Source organism: Corapipo altera, unplaced genomic scaffold (genome assembly GCF_003945725.1).
Source record: "Corapipo altera isolate COAL_440 unplaced genomic scaffold, ASM394572v1 79, whole genome shotgun sequence".
In the NCBI taxonomy this organism is placed as follows: domain Eukaryota; kingdom Metazoa; phylum Chordata; class Aves; order Passeriformes; family Pipridae; genus Corapipo; species Corapipo altera.
This window is the reverse complement of record NW_020884927.1, coordinates 3,089,476-3,115,306: the sequence shown is the minus strand read 5'-3', so window position 1 is coordinate 3,115,306 and position 25,831 is coordinate 3,089,476. Positions and strand designations below refer to the sequence as shown.

The window sequence follows — 25,831 nt, the reverse complement described above, 5'->3', positions numbered from 1 at the left end:
TTTTAAGAGAGCGGGGGAATAATCTAAATTCTGGCAGTGGAGAATATTTCACAAATCATATATGCTTTGGCACCAAGCCCTTAAAGCCAGAGGCCTTTACTCACAGGCTTTGCTGGGAGAGATCCACCCACCTCAAGTGGGATTAATTAAAAGAGGCATGTATCATGCAAATAGTTTCTGTTTCCTTACAGAAATATTCAGAGCACATAACCCAAAACAGCTTTAGAATCAGAGCGAAGCAAGGAAGAAAATTATTTCCTGCTCCCCTAAGTCTTTCCCTTTCCCTGTGCATTAAGGGAGGAACTGTGAGAAAACAGTGAGAGCTCGCTATTTCTGCACGATTCCTTTGATTTTAAGTTGAATATTATTATTCAACTAATAAAGTTGAAGAAAAAAGTTGTTTTTAAAGACAGGGGCTGTATCTCACTAAAAGGTGCCAAATTTTCCACACCAAACGTGTGCTAAGCTGCTCATTGGAAAAGGACAGTCCCAAGTCGTACCCCTTGAAAATGATCTTTTATCTTAAGGCAGAACAGGAGAAAATGGAAATCTTATATTTCTTTAGCATGTCAGGATTTTCAGCTCCACATGACAGGGCCTGCAAGAAAAAGCTCCTCTGGAGAGCAAGATAAACTTTAAAATACTACTTTCTTCTCAGGAAGCTGAACTATTTCCCTAGATAGGAGCGATCCCGACACTTCAAGGAATCACTGCAGAAAATGGTGATGGAGCAGTTCAAGCACAAAGCCCCAGTTCAAAAGTAAGTCACAAAAAAGCACAAGTTTCTACAAGAACTCTTCCTCAAAACACTTTTTTCCCCCTTTTCATATCTCAGACCCATTTTCTGAGTCAATTTCCTATGATCCTGCAAAGGCTGTTATTAAAACCAGACCAAGCGTAGCTGAAATTCCAGAGCTTAAAAGAAACATTTAATAGGCACAGGAGCTGGCCACACTGTCCCCCTCAGGTGATTTCCCCTGCAGCCCCTTCCCTGGGATTTCCTCCTTTGCAGTTTAGTCAGCAGGAGAAACCTGAAGTTTGGGCAGATCACCAAACCCTTCCTTCATTCTTCAGCAGTTGAGATTTTTTTTTTGTCCAAGGCTTACATAGCTCTAAAAAAGAGAACTAGGATCCAGCCCAGAAATGCATATTGCAGATGGTTTTTCCACAAAAATGTCAGGCAGTCACACATTCAATTATGTATCTAGCTACAGCATTTAAAAATCACTGACCTCCTTTATCCACCAGTGCTTTTCATACCACCAGTGGCAGTCCCGAACTGAGTCATTCACAGGCTGCTTACCCACGTGTCTTTTGTGCGCTAGAAAATTCCTTTCTGGTCTCCATCCCACCTATCACTTTGGCATGAAAGAGATGATCATCAGACATGCTCTTGGCAAGCCACCTCAGGAAAGCAGTGTCCATGCAAAACCCTGGCCGGGCAGGATGAAGGAGCCGTGCTGGCTGGCAAGGCGAGGGGAGAGGAGCCATGGTTCTCTCTGGCAGCACAACTGGCAGAACACTGGACCCCATCTCTGTCTCTAATCTGTGATTTACCCTCTGATGGCACAGAGGAAGCACCGGGGCCAGAGCCCTGTGGCCCAGCCCCAGGCTTTCCCACGAGGGAATGATTCTTGGGCTTCTTCCCTTCCAGCGCAAAGCTCAGAAAGGCAATTCCAGGTTTCTCCCCAATGACCCCTACTGCAAGCTACAGGATATCCACTAAGATGAAAGAGTGTGTTTTGTGGTTGGGCATTGATGCAACAACACCCTTTTCATAGTAAATACATAAAAATACTCCATTCCTTTGATATACCTCATTTATTTATTCTTTCTATTATAAGGGGTAATTATATTTGAAACACTAAGCCTCAAGTTTAAGTTACTGACAACTACAACAGATCTCATCTATTTAAAATAAAGTTTTTCTCCAAAGGTTCTCCTCTCAATTACCATTTTTAAAATTGAAAATGTGCACATTTTATTTTTGTTTCTATTTAACTGGTGGGTTTTTTTTTTTTCAAATCATGACTACTTTCAAAGTAACAGTTAATTTATCAAAAATGGAGAAACCCCTTTGTTCCAACATTGCCTAATCTGCCCAGCCCCTCATAATTTAAGAAGTTAATGAAGCCCTTGGAATCAGAGGTTTTCATATATATATATGTACATATGAGTGATTATGTGTATTACATCATTGTGAAAATAAACAGTAAGGACATTTTATCCATATAACCTATATAAAAAAACAGTTAATGCCATAGAAAATTATAAAATATGCAAAGCTACTTTAAAAAGTCCTGATAAATGCAAACCCCTGGGAAGAAAAGGAAACTATGTGCTGAAGAAAATCCTGTTCCTTAACTAATTGTTTTGTACCATATGATCTACACTATGGACTGTTTTCAACTGGCTGTAAATTACTGGCCCTGCGGGACAAGAATCAGACTCCTACCAGTTTGTTCCACTGGTTCTGCAAGGATTGCTCCTGTTCTACCCCAGAAGAGCCATTACTTCCTCTGGTGAGGATTCAGAATGGCAGAGGTGAGGACCTGCACCCCTGCACCACTTCTGGTGAAGGAGTAGGTGACCTCTCTCTCTCTCTCTCTGAACCCCTGTGTGGGTACAACACAACCAGAACTGGGGGTCTTAACGTAAGGAAATCAGTGTCTTCCAACTGACTGACTGGAATTTTTTTTTAAATGAAAAAAGTTTTCCTATCTTTTCAAAAAGTCATATTTGTGCTAAAAATTGGTTCCTCAAAACAGCTTTGACTCTCTGTAGGGAATGCCCAGTTTTGCTTTGCTACAAAATTCCCTCAACAATGGCACTCAGCTTTCCAACACAGTGCAGGGTCTGTCTGTTATGCCAGAGGGAGAGAACCATGCCACCACCAGGAAGATTACACATCTTACCTTGGGACACTGGGAGGAGCCCGGGTGGGCCGGGAGGGAACCTGGGGAGGTCCTCCATGGGCTTCTCCAGCACTTGGGAATGGAGGAAGTGGTCCTGGGCGGAACGGGACCGGGGGAGCCCCCGACTGAGGGCCTGGAGATGGGATTGCAGGAGCTGGTCCTCGGCCAGATAAAGGTCTGGTTGGGGGATTGTTTAATGTCGGTCTCCTTGGAGTTGAGGGACTTGGAGGAGGTGATCTAGTGAAATAACAGAGATTTTAAAAGTTCATTAAGGTGGGGGTTTGTTTGTTATATTTGTTTTATTTTACTTTAAACAGAAGTTAAAATGTTTTTTATGCCTATGGCATCTGTTTTTTCTGGGCATTTTCCTTTGCTGTCAGTGTCAGAGGATCACATATAATTAAGTCCCACACTTTTCCCATTGACAACATATAAGCAAAGAGGTAAACATAATAGATTTTATTATTCAAGTTCTAAGAATGTGTTGTTAAGTGGGTTTTCTAGGACATAGAGCCTGAGATGCTGAATTATTGTAACAGCTTGCAAGAGGCCTTGTGGATGTACAACTGGCGTGACAGAAGCAGCTGCTATTTGAAGCATCAGAAAAGCTACAAGTCCACTGGATGGTCTCCTACAAGGCAGATATTCCTGTCTGGTGTCACATACATATCCACAGAAGACATATATGTGGGAAAATGTTTTGATTTCCCTCACAGATGTCATTAAAGACCTGGAGAAGCATCTTTCCAAAAAGACAGGCAGGGAGGGAGCTACTGATACTGACTCCGTCTGCCTGCCCTGAATTCCATGGCAATACAGATTGGAGGCTCCTCACCTGCGGGCCTGCTGAAGCCACGAGTCATCCACGGGAGGGGGAGCAGGGGTTGAGACAGTGCTAGTGCTGATGTCCCCAATGATTGCCAGGGCTTCCTTCAGTGCCTGGTACATGCGGAGCGTCTCATCCCGGTGCTGCGCCTGCTCAGCCGACTCCTCCATCAGAGTGTTTTGGTCCTCAGAAGAATACAAGTGAGCCAGGAGCTCTGCGTTGATAAATTCTTTTACCTATTTCATCAGAAAAACAAAACAAAACAAAACAAAAAAACCCCAAACCACCAAAGAAATAAACAAACAAAATCTCTGTGGGAAATACAACACCAAACAAATACAGTGGAGACAGACATACCTCAATTTAACCAGTTTCTCCTAGTTTTCACCAATTCTACTGCTCATGCAGCTTTTGTTAGGTTGCATCAGGGACTGAAAGATGCAGAGCTCAGACTGAGCTGATGGTGCAGCAGCCTAAAGTCTAGCTGTGTCCCAAGGAAAGGCTGGCACATGCACCTGGGCCCCGCAGCTGGAAAAGGATGGACTGGACCTTTTAGCAGCTGCCTGGACACAGATGGGCTTATGGCAATTACAGAGCCACATTCTGAGACAGCAGTTCACATCTGACAATGAGATGGTTTTGTGTAGTCGCTCCACAGTGCACTGGGGCCTTTTTTTGGGTCTGTCTATGAAACACTAGACATGGTTGGAGCTAACTCTGTTCTACATCTCTAAGGTGACATCTATGTTTACATTTCATTTCAAACAGGCTTCCCAACAGCTCCCAGGAGTCAGCTGGCATTTTGGTCCAATTCTAAATGGCTGACTGAGAGGTAAATGACAGTACCATCAGATATAGATTCCCCATGGAATTAGAATTTTCAGGCTTTATAACATCTGTGTCACTTATTTTCTTAGCAACAATTTACCCTACTGTAGACACTGTCTTTCATTTCCAACAACTCTGTCAGATTCTGAATATCTCATCCACACACACTCCAACTGAAGGGAGAAGTCTCCAAGTAATCTAATTTACTATACTGATTTCCTGCTATGCCTGCCCTGGTTATGGAAACCTGGGCCACATTAAGAGACATAAAAAGCTAGAGGTACTCTGATTAAATAAGACTGTGGTAAATAGACCAACTGCTGACCTACTAAATCCTTGCATTTGAGACTTTGGTTGCTGTTCTGATCTATTTCTCATCTGGTGCTTTGCTCTATAAAACTTTTTTGAGCTGGAGATACTGACAATAATACATTCCCAGGATTCTGATTACATAAACCTGAGCTCCGTTTGTGCTAGTTTAGCAATGCTGATTTAAATCCTGACAGCGAGACTAAGGCACTGTTTGTGTTCAGGAGAGGTCAGTGAGAGCAGTGAGGCTGTTCAGGCCAGGGACCCTTTCTGGTCACCCAGCAATGAGAAGGCGGCCAGGACAGACCTCACAGGGAAACAAAACCATATTGCCTGGGCTTGGCTGTCATTCCCCATTCACGTATGACAGGAGATGCACAAATTATTAGCAAAGCCTGCAAAAATTTTCCATGAGTTTCATGCTGTTTTCCAGTAGATGGTACTGATCAAGAGCCAGAGTACACTACTTTCCTCATGATTGCCAAAAACTCCACATTAAAAACAGATATCATAGTTAAACAGCATCACATTCTGCTCGATGAAATGAGCATTTTAATGGCATCACTTCAAAAAAAGAAGAAGAAGTCCTAAAATTAGATTAAGGCCAGAGCTGATTGTAAAAGCATTGTTAAACCACAAATATCTGTTTGAAAAAAATCAGCCTGTGACAATTATCATGAGAGGTCCCTGTCTGTTACTAGCAGGGGACTCAAGTAACTGCCTGAACCCCTCTGGAAGGGGAAGACTGCTGTGCTAAGGATGGTTCTTGGATCAGCCTCCTGCCCTCTGCAATCGGATGTGCTGTAATAGACAGAGGAAGATCATCCACAGTACCACTTTCTCCAGCTTGGAAATGGAAGGGAAAGTGATGCTTACTCACACCTTTGATCCTTTCTGGAAAACAGACTCACAGGAATGGTTTAAAACGTTTTCCTTCACAGACATGAGACCTGCAGTCAAAGTTGAACCACAGGAAGCATCCAAAACGCCAGTGCCCCAAAACTTGCCCTGTCACTCTGAAGTGGGGTAAGGTAGGCTTGTTACTTCATCAGTGAGAAGATTACATCACTGCCTCAAATGCAAACACAACCCATTCCTCACCCTTCAGTTTGGTAGTAACAAGTACTTTGGAGTCTTTCTACTCAGCTGAAATCACTACCAGCACTGCTTATGGAGCATACACTGTCTACTCTGAGACCACCCCTCAGAGAGGATACCAAGGATACCTGGGGACCATGAAATACAAACTGGAAATGTGTGTTTTGTTTGGGCATGTTTGAATTGCTAATGGTAACTCAATGCAGTTCTGTGTGGTAAAAGTATTTCTTTTAAGGTAATCAACATCCACCCTAAGGGAACAATAAGCAATGCATTTGGAATACAATAGTCTAGGTTTAGGCCTCAAAATATGCTCAGGGACAACATCTGATTATTTTCTGTACACTGAGTTTGAATCTGATACTTTCCTTGAATTTTAAGTGCTTGTTTACAGGCCCACAAAGTGGAAAGGAAGTTCTAGGAAAACTTGGGAGGTTAGAATTGTCATGGAAACAAACTCCTTGGGATCGATTTGTTTCCAGAGTTTTGGAGGCAACATGATGGGGCAGCAGAAAGTACAGAGTATGCTCATTAGGGGGGAAGGAGGGTGTTTTCACCTATCCTTGTGGATGTATTGGACTTCTGAAGACACCAAGGAACACACACACAACTTAAAAGGACCCACCTTCCATCACAGCTCCACAGCTTTCCAGGTCTCTGCACAACCTTTTGGCATGGCTCAGCAGTCTTAATTCAACCATTTCTTTCTCTTTTTAATAGCCCTGATTTTTTTAAATTGACATTTTAGCTATTTTTAATATAGTATTTTATTGCCTATGCTGTACAGAAACAAGTTCATTAGTGCTTCTAGCCCACTCTTCACAGTCCTTTAAAATGCTTTGATTCTTTGCCACCAATTTAAACTGCAGGATGGAGGGATAGGCCTGAGCTCACAAGGAAGCCCAAATGAGGCCAACTGAAAGGTAGCTGATGTTTTAAGCATGTTTTTTCTGCGTGCCATGGCCAGCCAGCATGGCAGGCTCTATCAATGTCACTAACAGCTGATGAGATTGAAAGTATAAAATCTTACAGTAATCTACTTCTGAGTAACACACACACTTCAGAGACCCTTAAACGATTCCATATGAGGAGGTGAGTGGCAGAAAATTTAATGAAAGGTTTCAAAAGGAACTGCTCACCGAGCTCTGCTGTTGATGAAATGAGAGCTAAAGCCCAGCCCTTTCAAAAGGCACTGGAGATGGGCTAAAGTCAAAGCAGCAGGTTGCTAGGGGTGATCTGGAAAGAGCAGTGAGAACACACTCACCTTAAAAAGTCAAGAGTGTGACTGATTTCTGGGGAAAAAGGCAGTTCTATTATTCCCATGTTTTTTGTAAAAACTCACCCATGGTTAGACTTGCAGCCTGACTCCTCTAAACCTAAAGAAGTTAATGAAATATCTCTTGCCCTCATGCAAAAATTCTACTTGTATTATATGTACCAGAAAATCCCACTGAAATTTTCTGTCCAACCACCTAACTCTTAAATGCAACACAAAGTCCACAGGGCTAATGAAATCCATCAGATGAAGGCTAGAGGTGGCTCTGAGTCAAAAGTAAATGCTGCCTTCTAACCAGATTTGCCTCACAGCATATTGTATTCCTAAAGACTGATTGGTTTGATGACCTCACAGAAACGGTGCTACTCATAACTAGCAGGAGCTGTGCTCCCCATTAGTAATTTATATGGCAGCAGTGGCACTAATATTAAGCTTAGTTTTCAACAAGGTCCATTCAGAACTCTGCCAGGCAGCAAAGGCTGAGATCATACTGCAGTGGAATAACAACAGTATCTCAAAGCCATTTCTTTAAGCAAAGAATCTTCAAATCTAAGAAAGACACACACAATAAATCAACCAACCACATCTGCTTATCTAAACAGCACTGTCCGAGGTTTCTAGACTTATTCCTTTAAAATGGTAACCTGAAAATATAAAGAAACCCAAATAAAATAAGAACTACTTTACAAACCCATGACAAAAGGCTGTAGATTGAAAATCAAAGAAGCACAACTCTGCTTTGCTGCTCTCACAGACTGCCTAGATGGAGCTCCCAGTTTTCCTGTGCATTCTCCCTTTTTTTGGGGGCAACCCCCTCACCCCAAAACAACAAACAAGCCAACCCCAAACCAAGTGTGATGTACCTTTAAATAGTAATTTACATTCTGACTGAGATGTACATTAATTCAGTCTTTAGCATTTTGGGGGAAGCACTAAAGGCAGTGTGTCAGCCTTTGAGAAGGCTGCAGAACTTCTCAGTACTATGGAATATTGGAATATTTTGTCTAAGAGTGTGACATTTATGGGAGTGTGTTCTCTTTAGAACACACTGTTGCTGCTGCTGCATCCAAGAGGTGTGCTTGAGAGTAAGAGATTTGACAGACATGTTGAAATAATTTAGAACCCTGGCTGCTACTTACGTTATTGATCATAAGATGCATGATTGTTTTCGGTATCAAATCTCGGATACATTTGTTAATAATAGACATGTAGGAGTCCACAAGGTTTCGAATTGTCTCCACCTGTCTCTCCAGCTGGGGGTCCATTGAAAAATTGTCTGCTTGGCCATTCTCCTCATTTTCAGTCTACACAAAAGAAAAATAAAAAGAAAAGTCAAGTCTTTCAGATTGCAGTAAACTGGAAATATACTGGGGAAAAAAACCCCTGGACTTAAACTGTAGCAATCCAGCAAAGTAACTCATACAAAGACTACCCAGAGGTTAAAATATAAAGTACTGGACTTTAACATTAATGTTCAGCATCATGAAATTAGGACATTTAAAGTTAATACCATATGAGACCTTTTGCACAAAGTACATTATATATTTCCAAACAAATATTAAAGAAAGTGTTCAAACAAAGACTTGTGGTGGTAAATGACACACTAAAAAATTATCACCTCAGATCACGTACTGCAAAACTTACTAACAAATCTTTTACCATTCAGATTCAGTCACTTGCTGCAAGAAAGCAGCACCCTAAGTCTGGATTTTGAATTGTACCCCCCTATGGGTAAAATCCACCCGTGTTACTTAAGGCTGACTTGTTTCTGACAAATTCCATAGTTCAGCCTCAAACCTGTTGGGTGAGAATAGCACCTACATAAACAAAGGATTTATGAAGGATAACAGCAAAAGCATCAGTGGTTCCAGTGCTCAAGGCTCAGCATAACATTTGCTGGATTATATATTAGAGGTCTCTTTTTCATTGGACAGAAAAACACTTCTTTGTATGTAAACAGCTGAGCTAATGAAAGAAAATACCAAGAACTTTAACTAGAAGCTAAAAAGCCTGTACTTTGCTCCAGTCTGGCCTGTATAAATATAAGAAAACCTAAAAAAATAATAGTAGCCTTTTGGTGAAAAGCAAACTGCTTTCTGAGGTTCAAAGATGCCAAAAGAAAGGAATTTCTACCCAGAAAGTACAAAGAACAATGCTCCCCAAACTCTGACATATAATACTTCTCCCTGAAAATGACCGCCAGAGCCTTGGTACCTTGAACTATAAAATCTAAACCTGTTCTGTGGATACCTGGAAGCATAAAAATCATAGAATCCCAGAAGGGTTTGGGTTGGAAGGGATCTTAAAGCTCACCTCGTTCCTGCCACGGGCAGATTCCTGCAGGCACCCACTTCCACTAGCCCAGGTTGCTCAGTGCCCCATCCAACCCGGCTTTGAAAGAGAAAGTACTTGCAAAACTGAAGAACCCAATAAGGACAACTAGTTATGTATCAGCCAAAGCCCTACCAGCACAGCTCCGTTTACAGTGGAGTGTTTAGCTAAAATCTGCATATCTCTGGTGCTTTAGAGAATCCTGGAGCAGCTGAAATGAGTACCTCACCCATCAGTGAAAGGCCACTAGAGCTAGATATGCAAACATCACCAAAGAGGCTTCTCCTTGCATGAAATGCCTTCTTACTAGGCCAAAAAGGGATTTCTGGTTTCATCTCCTAATGCAGGGCCAGTTTCTGCTCATTTAGCAGTTCGTATCTACTCCTTTTAAACTACATCTTGGTCAGTCCAGTCTAAATGAAATGGGATGTTTGTGCTTTGTTAAGTTAGAGTTTTGTACCATTTAGAAACAAAACCAAGTGATGGCAAAAGAAGTTTCAAAAGTACAGGTGAACTTCTGAAAGAACAGATAATCTTTAAAAATAATTAGCAATGCTTCCTAAAAATCTTGGGACTGTGGAGGACACTGAAAGAACTCTTGATGAAAATAGGGTTTTCTATGCTGTAACACCAGTAGACACATACCTAATAAACCTTAATAATTTTGTTAATAAACTGTATATGCCAAAAAGTCACAAAGTGCAGACTGAGTATCTTCCTCAGTCTCTATGTCTGAAAAGGAACTAATGTTAAGTTTCCCTGTGACATATCAAATAAATGGAAAATCATACATCTGTCATATATCTGCAGATTTTAGCCAAGCAAACCAAAAATGGCCCCTTCCCAGTTTCCCTGAATTTGACTTCTATTCTCTTTCTTCTTCACTATATAAAGTGCAGTTTGTTCATGTATCTTTTTTTTTGGTTTTTTTCACTGTTTAAATTACAGATTGCAGTAAGATTTGTAGCTGGCTAAGCAGCAAAGTGACAGATGTTTATCATTATCCTCATCAAGAGAATGTAAAGTAAAAATAGTAATTTGTCTCTGATCTTTAAGGCAAAGGGTAATAGCCTCTTGTTTGAAACTGTAACAGAACTGACTTCATACTGTTGATTTATTTTCTCTGAAATCAAAAAAGATCAATCTTCCACGAGTTTACAGTAATTTATTATGAAAGTTTCTGGCCATAGTATTCTAATGATTTGATGTCTCAACTGAAGGCTTTTCATGCCAGAAACCATCTTGTTTGCATCGCATCAAGCAGATGGAAATCTGCTTCCAGCAGATTTCTGTGCCCTGCAGTACAACTACAGGCTTTCTTTGGTGAGCTGCCCCTGCATTGTGCCAACGGCAGCATCCATAAATGAGGTTGCTTAGTAAAGCCAGGCATCACAAGGAATAGAGACGTCCTATTCCATCTCCAGGCCATTCTTTGACAACAGCTGTTTTCTCACTGAGCACCACAGTGACCCCAGGTTCAGTGCAAGCCACCCCTCAGCCCAAGACCCTGTCCCTCTGCATTCTGGAAAGGCTCCTGAGAGTCTGCTGCAAGGGATAAACCCACACCAGAACCCATCAGCTACATCCCACATCTCTCTGCCTGCAGCTGAACAGAATGGTCAAGCTGAGCAGGAAAGGAGAATGAAAAAGTGGAAACAGGTTTCTGTGCCTCCTTTCCCAACAGCCAGGGCAGCCCCAGTCCTTTCAGTGCTCCTCATCCTCCAGCCAAAACTTGCTAATTCCAACAGCAAGTGTTAAGTGACAGCATATGAATCTGGGCTAAGTTTTCAGTCAGTTGACTCTTGCTTAACACTGCTATTAATTGTTGACAGGAATGGAATATTATCACTTCAAACGAACACAACTGCAATTACTTTAGGGACCTTTGTAAGCCTCCAACAAAGAAACTACAGAAGAAGCTGGAGCACTAAAAAACAGGTGAGTAAAATAAATTCATCTTGGAAAACCCAAGTTCAGAATATCTGATGGAAACACACCAAAGCTACAGAGAAGCAACAGGTGAAAACACCACAGACCAAGGCAAGGTAACCCGGGAGCCAGGACGGTGCTTCCATTTATGTACACACCCCCACAGAGAGAAGGTCCTTCCCTTCTGCTCTCTGCACTTCAGAAGACTGAAAATAATATCCATTCCTCGCACACTGCTGTGGGTCTCACCTGTCTTTCAGATCTGCTCTGTGCTCCCTGCATGGAAAGGACTGAAACCCAAAGTACACACCACTGCTACTCTGCTGCTTTCCTGCATTTACACACTTTCTGCACTGAGAACGTGTTAAGGATTAACTAACGTGTCATACAAGAGCAGACTAAAAACTGCATGTGAAATCCAAACCACTTAAGTTTGTGGGAATTTTACTGCTGGCTGCAGTGGAAATAGGATTTCACCCTACACATGCATTTCTACTGGAAAAGTTTTCGATCTTCTGAAGACTGTAAACTCTCTGCTGCAACAGGAATGATTTAGTGCAGTGCAAAGGGATGTGGGCAGGAGGAATTGTGTGCATTTCCAAACAAAGGAGCAGCATCTTAGAATATCAGGATAATTTTCCTGACTGTAGAAATTATAAGCGTGTTGAAGAACGTCCCAAGAAAACGTAATGAAAAGTGATTCCTTTTAAAATTCACAGCAAAGCTGGGTAACATAGTGCAAACAGTCCTGAGCTGGCCACACAGAGAGTGCAATACTTCTAATTTCCATGATTTCATTACATTCAGGGCAGCTGCCAGCATATTTAAGAATGTCTTGTATAACATTCCTGATGTCAGTTCCAAGAAGGAGCATTTGTCTAGCGTTTTCATTAGAGAAGTGTATCAAGCAATTTTCTGTAATCAAAAAGGCATTCTACTAGGAATGACCAAGAGGAAGCAGACTGGAAGGTGAGTGACTCCAGGGTAAAAGCCAGAGCAGCAGCAAAGCAATTCTCTGTACACTAAGGAATACGTCCATGGCTTCAGTAAAAAATTGCTCATTTAAGAGCTGCTTTCGGATCTTTCATTTACAGATGCAAGTTCATAACAACAACCACCACCTGAGAATTTATTATTCTCTCCAGATTTTATTTATGCTTTAATTCACAGCTGCCGAATATAGAATCTGTTTCATCTATTCCTGTCCAAGAAATATTTTCTTTAATGCACGAACACTCAGCACACTGCAGTTGTCTTAAACCCCCCTGCTTTTTCCTAAATCTTTACATTGACTCTCTCTCCACTGCAGTTTGATGCTGCTGTATATATAATTTAGCTAAGATCCTCTCAGCTGTACATAGCGTGCCTTTTGCCAGAGGACTGCTGAAACCACATGATGGCTTCACACAGTGAGGTTTTCTTATTGGAAGGAACCACAAGTAAATGACAATACATTACTTTTGTGTATTTACAACAAAGCAAGCAGCAGAGAAAGAACACTTCCCCGGGTAGCTTGGAAGTTGTCCTTTTCCCTCACAGAGGGTGACTTTGCCACTCTCTTCCATGCTTTCAGCATCTTCTGACTTTGTATTGCTGTTCCCTTTACTGAGCCACCCACAGGCAGCCCCTTTCAGCTGTTAGGCTTTCATTAGCAGCCTTGAACTCCTCTAAGCAGAGGTTATGATCCAGCTTTCCCTCACACACACAATCTCTCTCACTTCATAACCCCTGAGAAGAATGATACACCCTAGGCTCAGTTTGATTCCCAAGTATTTAACTCTCTGGATTAGCTTAAACAATCATCTGCTCAGATTCTTCTCTGTGGTTACAGACATTGCATAGTACAGACCATTAGCTAAATCCTCCTGCTGAATCCCCATACTGCTCCCCAAGTACTTACATGGCTTTAGCCATCCCAAACATTGAGAATCTATGTCAGGCTCTCTTCCTGCCTTCTTCAATCAAGAAGCTGATTTGAAACTATGAGACTGAAAGGAATGATGTATTACCAGAACTCGAACAATCTGGAGTTACTTTCATCTTACAGTTTTTAACAGGTTGACAACTAATCATGTCAAATCAATCCAATCTCATTTTAAAGCAGGGTTCAGATCTTACGGGTAAGGTATTAACATGAGATATCACATATTTCAGACCTCAGTAAAGCTTTCTGACACAATCTCATGTGACATTTTCATTAATGGAAGTGTGCTCTCCCTGCAGTTACTGGTTGGATACTCATTTCCATAGAAAAGCTGTCAAGCTGGAAAACTCTATGAGAGGGGACTTTCATATGAGCTGTGTTTTATAACGTGCTTATTAAAGCCTTAAAGCTCAGGATGGTGGGTTATAGCCTGTGCTTCTTATACTCACAGATAAGAAGAAACTGGAAGAGAATGGGAACAAGTTACATGACAGGAGTTCACAATGACCTAGAGAAACAGCTTAAAAATCTAGATGAATTCATTATGAACAGAAAATATTTGACTTGGGCAGGAATAAATCAGTTACAAACATACAGCCACTTAAGGAGCAGTTCAGCAGAAAAGGAACTGTATCCACTGTGCAATATAAACAGAATTATAGTCAACAATGTCTTGCTATTATGAAATCAGTACAAGAATTGTGCATCCAGTGCTGGTTATCACACTATCAGAAATTTATGGCACATTTTGAGAGCGTTCAGAGGAAACCAATGAAAATTACATTCAGGGCTCTGTAAAATTTTACCTGAAAGGAAAAGTTAAGATAATTAGGACTGATGAGTTCAAAAGAAATCACTTGAGGAAGGGTAGAGATGAGTGTCTTTGCAGATACAAAAAGATGCCAAATAAATATTTGGACAGTGTTATATGGTAAGAACAGTGAAGCACAGAAATGGATGGACTAGAAAAGTTGCAAATCTCCCCCAAAGATTAGACAGACACCCCTCAGAAATGGCCTAGGTACAGAGATTCTGCCTTGAGGGAAAGAACTAGGCAGCCTCTTACAGCCCATCCATCCAGTGGGTGATACTGGGCGCAAAGCAGCATGAAATTATGAGCCCATAACACTGCAACAGGAAAAGGGATTTCTGAAAATGAAAAAAAAAAATAAATTACAATGTCCTGTATTTTTTATTCTATGCAAAAATCAAGTAAAAAAAATAAAACCTTACTGTGAGTAGCCCTCTCCCCTGAAAGAATCTGCATTCCAGTTTCACCATTTGCTGCCATGTTCATCTCTCACACAAAGGACTTTTACATAACCCTCCCTGTGCTGCAAGTTTTGATTTGGGGCCAACAGCTGCTTCATGCCTTTCAGAACAGACTGCTGGACAAGCAAAAGCAGAAAGAGGCTGGCATAAGGAAAACAGCACCTTTGTTTATAAAACAAATACTACTTTGGAATTTGCAAACTTTTCAAAGAATTTCCTTGTCATAACAACACATGAAGTGCCCCATATTTATAAAAGCACATTAGAAAAAAAAATCTAGGATGTGAGATACTATTGGCACGATATTTGCTCTTATTTCAGTGTAGAAGGAGGTCAGTGGATATTGGGAAGTCGCAAACAGTAGTGAGTTACTCTGAAATTCAAGTCATGATGATGAAGACTCGAAGTGCAATGATTAGCCCCGACGATGTTCAGGCTGACATTTATTGTGTATTTGTTACCAAGTGCATTAAACACATTTCCAGAGACAGCAGCCTGATCCAGCAGTGGACATTAACTGTGAGGGGAATAGGATCATTTGCTGTGAAGGGAAGTAATCAATGGGTGGAGGCATCAGCCGGACATCTGAGGATTACAGGATTAAAGCTACTGGCTGTGGTATGCAGTCCCCTAAGAACAAAAAATAAAATACAAATCTGGGAGCTTCTACAAAAGAAGCTGAAAACAGAAAGCAAGAAAATTAGTCATCCGTGATGCTGATCAGAGAAATATTTAGACTCATCACAAAGACTAAAATAACACCTTGCCTCTTATCTCTGTTATTTACCTCCTTAGCAAAACCATTCTTAGAAGGAATGCGGGTCATACTGATCACTACTGAGGATTTTTACTTGGCAGCAACCATGCAAGAGAGGGTAGCTAAAAAATTTTCCTTATCCCAGAAACAGCACACAAGACTCAGCTTAAGGATTCCTTTAGGAACAAGGAATTGTCTTATTTTACAAGATAAAAGTGGGGCAACTTAGTGCTCAGTGCATGGACAGTGGTTGGGTGAAATACATTTCCCAAGATTATATGTTAGTATAGTTTAAGTAAGTAGAGTTTATGACTTAATGTGTCTGTGTGCACGACATAAGAATTGCATGTTTCTCATCAAATGTGATCATTTTAGAAGTAGGCACCCAGAATAACGAATAAAACTCACAATTCTGTTTTTCCTAGATTCTGTACTGAACTCCTATTCCATGGTCCCCTTTCATTTCCTCCAGTTGAGATGGTAACTTCTCAGCACCCACCAGCCTGGTTGCAATAACTGTGACCAGGGGAGGAGGAGGAGGAGGGCAGTGTGCAGATCCCTGCGCACGCCAGGAGGGACGGGCTCAGAGGGGCCTTGCACTGGGGGAGCTCTGTACAGCATCCAGGGCACGGGCTCTATAAATTACAGCCTTGTCTTTTATTTTTACTTGATCTAATGCAATGTGTCTCCTCTAACTCCACTCTTTTCCGTAATTAATGGTGTCTAGGAAAATATTCTGAAATTCTCCTCTGATAAGCACCTAGACAAACTTGATGTTTCCTCTCTGAGATGCAAAAGAGGACATTAAACTGTTTTCACCCCCACATCCCTCGAGCCATGAGAAGTACCAGATCTGTCTCTGCTGGGCCAGACTAAGCCCTGGTTCACCACAAACTCAGTGCAGGACCGACAAATGATCTCCATAGTAAATGATGCAAATAAGAAATGTCAGCATGTTCCAAAATTCCTCACTTAATCTTATTGCCAGTTGTATAGTCTGGATAATCAGTAAATAAATCCCTCTAACTTTGCTCAAATCCTTAGGGGTGGAATACACAGAGAACACTTTCTACTTCATCCTCATTAACCTTCCCAGCTCTAAACAAAGTAATTTCCTACTCTTCTTAGTGTCTGATTTTTCCACTGGCCTCTGCAACACCTGATTTAGCAGTAATGATTTCTCACTTGTGATTTCTCTTTCGAACTTGCATTGTTCTTTCTCCTCACACATGTGCTTGCTGGAATAGCACAAATCAGCAAGATTTAAAACCTCCCATTCTCAAGTTTGAAGCCCCTAAAGGCATATTGCAATTGTGATGCCAAGGAACACAGTCCTACGTTATTTGACTTTTCCTCAGCCAGGCTGACAGCAGAGGGGGAGGGAGGGAGGAAGGAAAGGGGAAGGGAGAGGAAGATGGCATTTTAATAGCACCCACACTGATTTCACACAGTTGGATCGCTGTGCTCCAGAGCGGCACCATTTCCGTTCCTTTGCCTCCCATTCAGTCAGCACTGCTCACCCAGGTTCCATGGGAAGGATTCTCAATCTTTTTCTCCCAGCATGGACCCCATCCTAGCACAGAAATCTGTCTTGTGGACACCTCCCTAGCCCGCCTTTTACCCCGAATTTTGACAGACTATTACTAACTCCAGCCTTGCAGGGACCACCCTACCCCACATCGCAGATGTGACTAAATGAGCCAACAGTCCTGCCAGGACAAGATGGATTATCCCCCCATCTCTTGCCCCAATTCTCATACTTTCTGTAGCATCCACAGTAATTGCTTATCTGAAAAAAAATTCATAACAGGAACGTATGTAATTTAATGTAGCAAGTGGACATACAAGAACCCCCAATATCTTATGTTGTTAAATCTGCCTTTCCCAGATATTAGTCATATGCAAAACATATCTCAGCCAGAGATCAAAACATTCATTTGATAATTCAGGTCCTAAGATTCAAAGCTCTCATACACATTAATGGGTTTTCCATAAGCCCTTTGTCAGGCAGAGTCACAGCTGTCTACAAATTCTGGCAGGAACTCCTACCCCACCAATTAATGATCACCACTTCCATACTCCCCATCTAAGATCCCCTTTAACTTTGCAAGCAAGAAGTGATCTGCAACATTTCTGTAGCAAAATAGCCTCAAAACAGATCAGAGGAGGAGTTTGAAAACACCAAGCACTTTACTGAAGTGTAACAAATATATCGAAACAAAAGAAAATCATCCATCCAGAAGCATTTTGGATTCATGCCACAAGAACAGAAATTGAAAATTATTGGGTAAATTATTTTCAGGGTAAGAAATGAGTTGTGAGCACACAACATTTATGACATGGCTTCCATTTTGTATAAACATGCCAAACCCCTTCTACTTATTCTATAAAACCAGTAGAAAAATGAAAGATTTTTTTTCCCTCCCTAAAATAAATTTTAAGAGACAATGAGATTCTGGTAAGTTAATACACATCTGTAAGCAACAAACATAAACACTTCATGTTATAAGACCACATTGTTGTTGGCACAAACCACAATGAAACTATGAAGTTTAAGTCACTCCAACCTCCTCTCTTTGAGCAAGCTAAAAAGGACATTAGTGATCAGGGCTCTCACCTGAGGTCCAAGCAGACACCACATGGAGTTTGCCTCTGCAGTTAAGATCACTTGGCTTTACTGCTGCCACAAACAACCCTTGCCCTTCAGTTGGTTATTTCTGCAATTTAACTTTTTAAATGACCTATGGCATTCTCAGTTCAAAAGGATTGATTTTTTCCCCTCCTTCTGTTACTGATAAGCAGCAAAAGGTGAAGTCAAGACTCATCTGACATCTCTCATTTTGCAGCTCTTGTGTAACAACGTACAGCCAAGGAATCCCCGTCCTCGTGGCAGCATGAGGACAACACAAAGGTCTTTCAGGCAGGGAGCAGTAGCTCCCACACACACTCCCAAGGACTGAAACTGCTTCTGTCAAGAAGACAAAAAACTGCCACACCATTAGGGCTCCCCTGTCTCCCATTCCAGGGTGTATGCCTGCTGAGCAAAGCTGGGCAGGAGGAGCCGTGGCTTAACCTACTGTGCCAATGACTGAATGTCTCACAGTGCAGTTACAGACACAAGAGTTTCCCTCTTCTTCCCCTATGGTTCTATTCAAAAATGTTTTCTGCACTAAAATTACTGTGAGACAGCTAAATCCAAGGGCGGGCATGGAATTTGAACCCATGGCCTTCTGGCTTGGAGGTGAGACTATTCCTAACTGAGCCAAAGTGACACATACATAATATGCTTTCAAGGTTTTTAGAGAGCTCTGTCATGATTTAAAAACACTAAGTCTTTGTGGTACAAACCACAGGGCAGGAAAGAGCTGGGGCTCCCTTTTTACTGCTAATTTTAGCCGATGAATTGTTTATAATGTCCTGCAAAATACATAAAGCCTTATTCTGCCTTAAGCCAAGAGAGAACAGCCTTTCAAAACTGATTCTTAATTATAGTGTTCCCCTGCTAGATGGGATGGAGCAGGTTCCAAAATTGTGTCAGAGTATATGAAGTGATAAAATGAGGATGGGTGAGCTATTTTTAAACACACTCAAAGACTTTGAGGTCAAAATCCCTGAATTTATAGCCTTATGACCATATTAATATTAATCCATTCATGGATTATTAAGACCTGCGTGGCAACATTCAAGTACTTAATTTGAGACACCTTCTGGCTTCAGAGCACGTGTTCCCTACCAGTCTGCCTGCCAAACTCGGGCCCCCCAGGGAGCCACCTTTAAGCACAGGTTATATGCCTGCTGCAGACGGGCATTTGGGAGACAAAGGGGATGAGATGCTTCATTCTCAGCATATTCCCTCCTCCTCTCTTTTCCCAAGACATTTTGCAAGTGAGAGGCCTTTCCAGATGGGCAGGAAGTGAGTGCGTTACAGAGAGTTTGAGGAGTCTTAGGCAAAAGCACCTTATTGCTCCTTACCCTGCCCAGTCTGGAAAGCTAATCCAGCCTCAGGTCCTGGTGATATTCCCTCATCACAGTCATGTTTCCATCTGAAGAGGGCAACTGGGCACCTGCTGCTGGGACAGGATGGAGAGGAACATTCAGCCTGGTTTAAACAGAAGTGATCCTGTCCTCTCCTACACAGTTTGTTCCCCACCACAGGGAGAGAAGCTCCACAACAACTCCTGAAACACACCTTCAACTATTTAGAAAACCCAGATTTGTAACAAAATCATTGTTCTGCTCATGGAAATAAACCATGTAAAGGCATCACCTGGGAAGGACTGGCCCTGCCTTTGGCCCCACAAGCTTCTCAGCACTGCCAAGTATCACTCCTGATCTCAGGCTTGACTCATGGCAGCATCTGGCTGTGTAAAAAACCTGTCACCTGCTATACACATACGGGTTTCTTTTCAGTCATGATCAACATATACCTTTTTATTTCAAATAGGAAAAAAGCTACGAATTGAGAAGAAACCAAGCAGACAGAATTTCCCTGCTTCACAAGTCAGAGTGGAAATAGACCCTTTTCCCTGTTGTTCTTTACAGCGTACATTACCTTTAGGTACATCTTTCTCTAGAGGCCAAACCAGTGGCAGCAAAGGCTTTAGGGCTCTGAGGACACTGCAAAATTATTTGCACCATTTACATTGTTAATTTTGTAACTGAGGTAAGGTTTTATGGGAAGCCACTGCGCAGAGACGAGCCGCTATATTGGAAAAGACCAGACGGGAGTTAGAAATATCAGAGGAAAACAAAAGGCTTTAGAGCTGTTTTCAAGTGAGGGGATTTCTTTTTCCAATTTTTGCAATTGCATTTACCTGAGCATCACTTAAACTTGTAATAATTTTTTTCCATTTGGATTTCCATGCAGTGACATGTAATGTAAAATGCTAATGAACTGTAGATGGCCAAGGTAAAACCAAAAACTAGTCAAAACAAAACTCAAGTCCTTTCCTTGATTGCTTATGGATTTAGAAAGCCATAAAACCATGTAATAAGTACAAAACAAAAGCCTTGTAAAAAAAAGGTTTAGTATAAAAAAAGGCTAAGTGAGCAGTCAAAAAAAAAATCCAGTGTTCTTGGTTCTGTTAGTAATTAAAGCACACTCAGGTTTTGATCAAAAGGAGTCCCTGGAATGGATTGTGCATTATATCTACCAGAAGATCACAATGCACTTATTAGCATGAGAGGGTCTCCTACTTGGAGCAGTGCTGAATGAATCCATGTTCCTACTTAGGCATTTTGCACATATTTTAAATTTTTACAAATCCATGGTATTAAACCACGAAGTCTCATTCTCTCAAAACTTCCCTGTCTTAGTCTGAAAATCTTTACCATTGTAAGAGCAATGTGGTGAGTTCAGGGACACCTTCTCTCCTTGAAGTCAAGAGCTGTCATTCCTGTATGGATACAGGCACCCATTACTTACTTGAGAATTGCTCCTTCCAGGAACTGGGCCCAATCCATCTCCAACCACAGTCACTAGGAGTCTTCTTCCCAGTATCCACTGGCATTTACTCAGACTACAACAACCACTTCCTTACGCTTCAGAAGTGGCAAAACCAGTTTTAATGCTTGTCCTACAGATGCCCTTCACGAGTTTGATTTTCGGCCACAAAGAACTCCTGAACTTCACTCTGCACCACAAATCATCCTTCAGCTACATCCTGTACTCCTGTATCCCACTCTGCTCCCAGCAAAGCCCCTGCCAAAATTCCCACCAAGTTTAATAGTGCTGTCCTATTCCCCTCAACTCCTAACTGAGGTTAATTTCTTTTCTCCAAGTATAAACAGAAACCAGCAGGTAAAAAAGTTTTGTCTAATGTGGCACTGAGGCTGTGGAATTTACTCCCATGTGAGAATGGCACAATAAAGTCATTTGTTTAAAAGTAAATTGAAAACATTCCAGTCCTCTCAGGCTTATGACTATTAGCTTTAGTTTCTGCACAGCACTGTAGAATGTCTGGCATCAAAGACACTTTGTACATTGCACTGAACTTGCACTGGACACTGTTAGTGGACCATTAATCACTGGAAACAAAGATCCTGTGCAAACACAAAAAAACACTGGTTTTTCACGTGTTCAGCATGGCCCAGCAAAGGTTAACACTGCAGCTTGCTGGATACTGCACATTTTGAGACATGAAGTGTTGACAAGCCATTTGAGAGGGTGCAGATTTCTCAGTTGATAACTACGTATTCCACATTAAAGAATTCTTATTTGTGCCCAATGCTGTCTAGAATTAGACATATACCTCAGCATAAACTGGTACAATTTAAATTCAGATGCCTACAACTGCATGTACTCCTTTACACTCACATACAGATACCACGTGTGAGTGCAGGGGCACAGGTTAGTGGCAAGAAAATCTACAAGGATTCATGTGATCCAAAGTTCACATGAACCACATCAACCACTGCTGAAGAAAATGAAGGTTTATGTGAGATGTGAATGAACAAATGAACTCACCCAAGGGAACATGCCTGCATGTTTAGGAGAGCTGGAAGAGGAATAGGAATTGAACCAGTAGAAAACCAAAAAGACCTGAAAACAAAAACCAGTCAGTGGCCAGGGAAGCAGTAAAGCAGGCACGGAGGAAGGACCCTGGTCTGAAATCACAGGTTGTATTTCAGGGTGTAATTTACTGATAACATCAAAGGAGAAAGTGCTGGGTCACAGGAACATGCATTACTGCTTCCTCACGACTGTCATGGGCAGTTTCTTGTCCTCCAGACCAGAGCAGGGGAAAACCTGAGTCATCAGCCCTGAAGCTTGCTATTTGACAGGATGGTTTCCATTGGTTTTCTCAGAGCAAAGTATTTTGGCCACCAAGCTTTCACAGACAAAAGTTCTTGCACCAACTGCCCTCAGGTGCAACAAACCTTACTGTATCATCATCACTCTTTCCTAACCAGGGCAGGAGATGTGAAGGGAGGCAGTGAGGGAATAAATCGCTACCCTCAAAAAAGAAATATAAACACTGTGCAGAATCTCCTAAAAGTATCATGGATATACACCCATATGCAGTCAGCAGCTCCACTCCATGGAGTGGGTGCAGAAACACAGCGTGAAGGCACCAGCATGGTACCTTCTGTGGAACAGCGAGTGCAGCGCCCACACTCAATAAAATGGCAAGAAAATAGATGCAAGTACAGGCTTGTTAATCAAACCATGACTGAATGCAACGCTTTTGAACATACTTCTAAAGAAAGACTTCAAATAAAATTTAAAAAAAGAAAAAAAAAAAAGAAAAGAAAAAGATGGCAGAGCATGCCAAACTGATTTTTCTGACTAAGGGAAACTTTACAGGTATTTGGTTCAGCAAAGTGACACCCTTAGGAGACTGTCAAGTAAGTTTATAAAGATGAATATTAATGAAAGATGCAGTAAAGCAACTCTCTAACAGATAAATAAATTATAATCTAGGAAGAAGAACTAGCAGCCTTGAAGGATTTCAACAAAGTGTCAAAGGGATCAGTCTTACTGAAATAAAATAGCAGACTCTTTCCAGTTAAATTTGATTCTGCCCATAAGACAAAATTGTGAGGTAGTGTCAACACAACGGAAGATTGAACATTGTCCTGGAAGACACAGATAACTTCAAGGATTGGAAAACCAGAAAAATAATAGCTCTATGCTGACAGACTAATGACAGCTGCTGCGCTGGACTGGGAGCTCATCAGTTAGCAATAACAAGGGAAAAGAAAGCGCAAAGACATCTAACTAGACATCAGATAATTCTGAGACACTGGTATGATGTGGCCATGAAACGAGCACATGTCTTGGTAGTCTCTGTTAGGAGCAGTGCAGATCCAAGAGGGAACACCATTTTGTACAGTACTGGTGTGATCTTGTCTGAGTCATTGATGGAGGCCACAGGCCTTCCAGTGAGACAGCACTTGACACTACCCTTGTTTCCAGGGCTGCTGCACTATTTCCTTAAGAGTCAAATGAAACTGCATGTCGAGAACAAGAAGATTTTATCATCATTGCAATGAAACTGCTTCTCAACCTCCACAGGGTAGATCAGTGCAGCCTTTGAGAGCTCGTGACAGTTAAACTGAAATAACTCTGCATCTTATATGAACTACATGGCTCTCTTCTTTCCTCCCCCACAAGATCCTTGTCCATATTCCAAACCATACTCCCCTGTTTCCGAGCTGGAAAGGGCTCTGCATCAGCTCTCACATTAAGCTTGGGAGTATACCCGGTAGGAAAGAGGGAAGATATTTGGGCAGTGGTCTCCAAAAACTCCCATGTGCTCACTGATTAACTCAAAGCTGCTTCTGCTGCTTAGTGGGCCTGGGAAAAGAGGAATATGGCCTTGGGAGAAGACTTCTCTTAAGCCACTGGGCTTGGAGACTCTTGTTAGACCACTTTCTTCATGAGCCTGGAGAAGCACTGCATGTTCCACAGGTCTGTGCAGAGTGATTTAGGGAGCCTCGTCAGGCTAGAGGAGAGAAGCGGTGTAAGGAAACAATTCCTGCCTTTCCAAGCATGATTTTCCCATCACTGTCTCCAAACTGGAGGATCAGTGTTCTGAATTTTCACCTTTTGTGAGAAGAGCAGGCAGTTGAAAAGGCAAGTAATAGTTGACTACAGATCTTGATGGTCCCATGGGCTGCTGGTTACAGCTTCCAGGTAATGGAGAAGGGGAGGGAAAACTTCATCCGAGACCTTAAAATTAATATTTAAAGTGATAAAAGGAAGTTGAACTGGACTATCAGTACAAAAGACACTTGAGACAGTCACCATGTCAGAGACAAGTTTCATCCAAAAGAATGTTGCTTTAGAATTATTGGAGGATCAAATGACACACTTGAGGATCTGCTATTCCAGCTAAAACTCCATATCCATCTAATGAAAACTTTTGGGGTGTTTATCAGAAGGGGAATGTTAGAAAGGGGTGAGAGAGAGGTGAACTCTTTAAAATGTAATTTATTTTCCAACTACCTTCCTTTCATAAGAAAAAACAAAAAAGAGTTCATCTTAAATTACAGGCAAGTTCTCTCAGCCCCAGAAATTCATCCTACATGTTGATTAATGGTCAAACTACTAGAACTTTAGCATGAAAAATGGGCTAGGCTTCAACTGAAAATTGCCTGTAGCTAATGATGCAGTGGAATGAACATTTTCATTCCAGCTAAACCATTCCTGTTCCTGTAAAAATAAAGAAATACAATCTTGGGTTATGAAAAAGACTCAAAGAACTCTGCATACTTATTGGCTTAAAATAATGCCAGGCATCTTAACAAATCTGTAAATATAGAATATATTACCTGTGAAGTCAAACATACATATAACTACATACATGTACACGCAGACTATAAATACCCCTAAGTGAGGTCAGGGAGCAGAACAGAGGTTGGTGTCCACAGCCCAGAACTTCTCACATACAAGTGCATTACAGAGTTACTGGATTTTAACATAGCTCCTGACTCCGGCTCAAAAATTTAAAATGTAATAAAAAAACCCCACAAGGAAGTGCAGCATCTGCCTGGCGAGGCGGCTGACACAGGCAGGACTTGCCCGGAGATCTCCCTGCGGTTCAGCCCCTGGCGCCATCAAGTTGGGCTTGAAATCAAAAGCCATGGAAGGAGGTAATTAAAAGGGACTCTGCACCACTCTGCTGCAGACACCAAAGAGGGTGGGAAAGGATTCAGAGGTACGTAAGAGCAGGATACATCTCTCCAGCTTTAGTGATTTCCATTATGGAAACACAGAACTTCACGGCTTTTAACCTTTACGCCACTGAAGTCAACTATCAACCTTTTTTAAAATTACAGTTTCAGCACATAAAATGCAAATCCAGTTTGCCTGATGTCAAGAGCACATCCTCCCTAAGCCACAAGTAAGGTGCAGAGTTGATAAAGCACCACAAGGTAGAAAGCTAAGCAGTGGACTTACACACACAGTGATTGCCACCAGCACTTCTGCTGGCCAGACCTGCGATTTTCAAGACTACAGAACTCAGTGAGAGTGTGGGGGGGAGGCCACAAGGTTCAATCCATCCTGCTGGCTGCAGGAACAACTATTAAAAGAAATTAAGAGAAAAGTCAGACCCCAGAAGGAGCACAAGACACTGTGTTCCAACTCTAACCAGCTGAAGGAAAGTTTATATAAAAACAATCACTTCGTTAGTGACTCATAAGGAAAGAATCCCTGAGCTTTCTTCAGGGAAACCCCAGTAAATAACATGTCTAAAAACACATGAAGATGGTGTTGCCTGTTCTGTTACAATACTCAGTCCACATGATAAAGCCTCTGGCAGCAGAACAACCCACTGAGCACAGATCTTTTTGGGAAACCCAAAAACCAGTAAGAACTGCTGAGGCTGCTTGCAAAGTCTGCCTCGTATTCCAGCTCTTA

General features: G+C 41.7%; 1 protein-coding gene across 9 annotated transcripts in view; it reads right to left on the bottom strand.

Moving 5' to 3' along the window:
* The window catches only part of DNM3 (dynamin 3), a 171,236-nt gene that overhangs the window by 16,319 nt on the left and 129,086 nt on the right, over positions 1-25,831 (bottom strand). For all 9 annotated transcript variants that reach the window (XR_003530162.1, XM_027658458.1, XM_027658453.1 and 6 more), the window contains 3 exons: positions 8,392-8,556; positions 3,751-3,977; positions 2,916-3,152 (listed from right to left, as the gene is read on the bottom strand). Coding sequence is in view for 8 of the 9 variants with exons in the window: in XM_027658458.1 (XP_027514259.1) it covers positions 2,916-3,152; positions 3,751-3,977; positions 8,392-8,556 (629 nt within the window). In the remaining variant the exon portion in view is untranslated. The remainder of the gene's footprint in view (positions 1-2,915; positions 3,153-3,750; positions 3,978-8,391; positions 8,557-25,831) is intronic.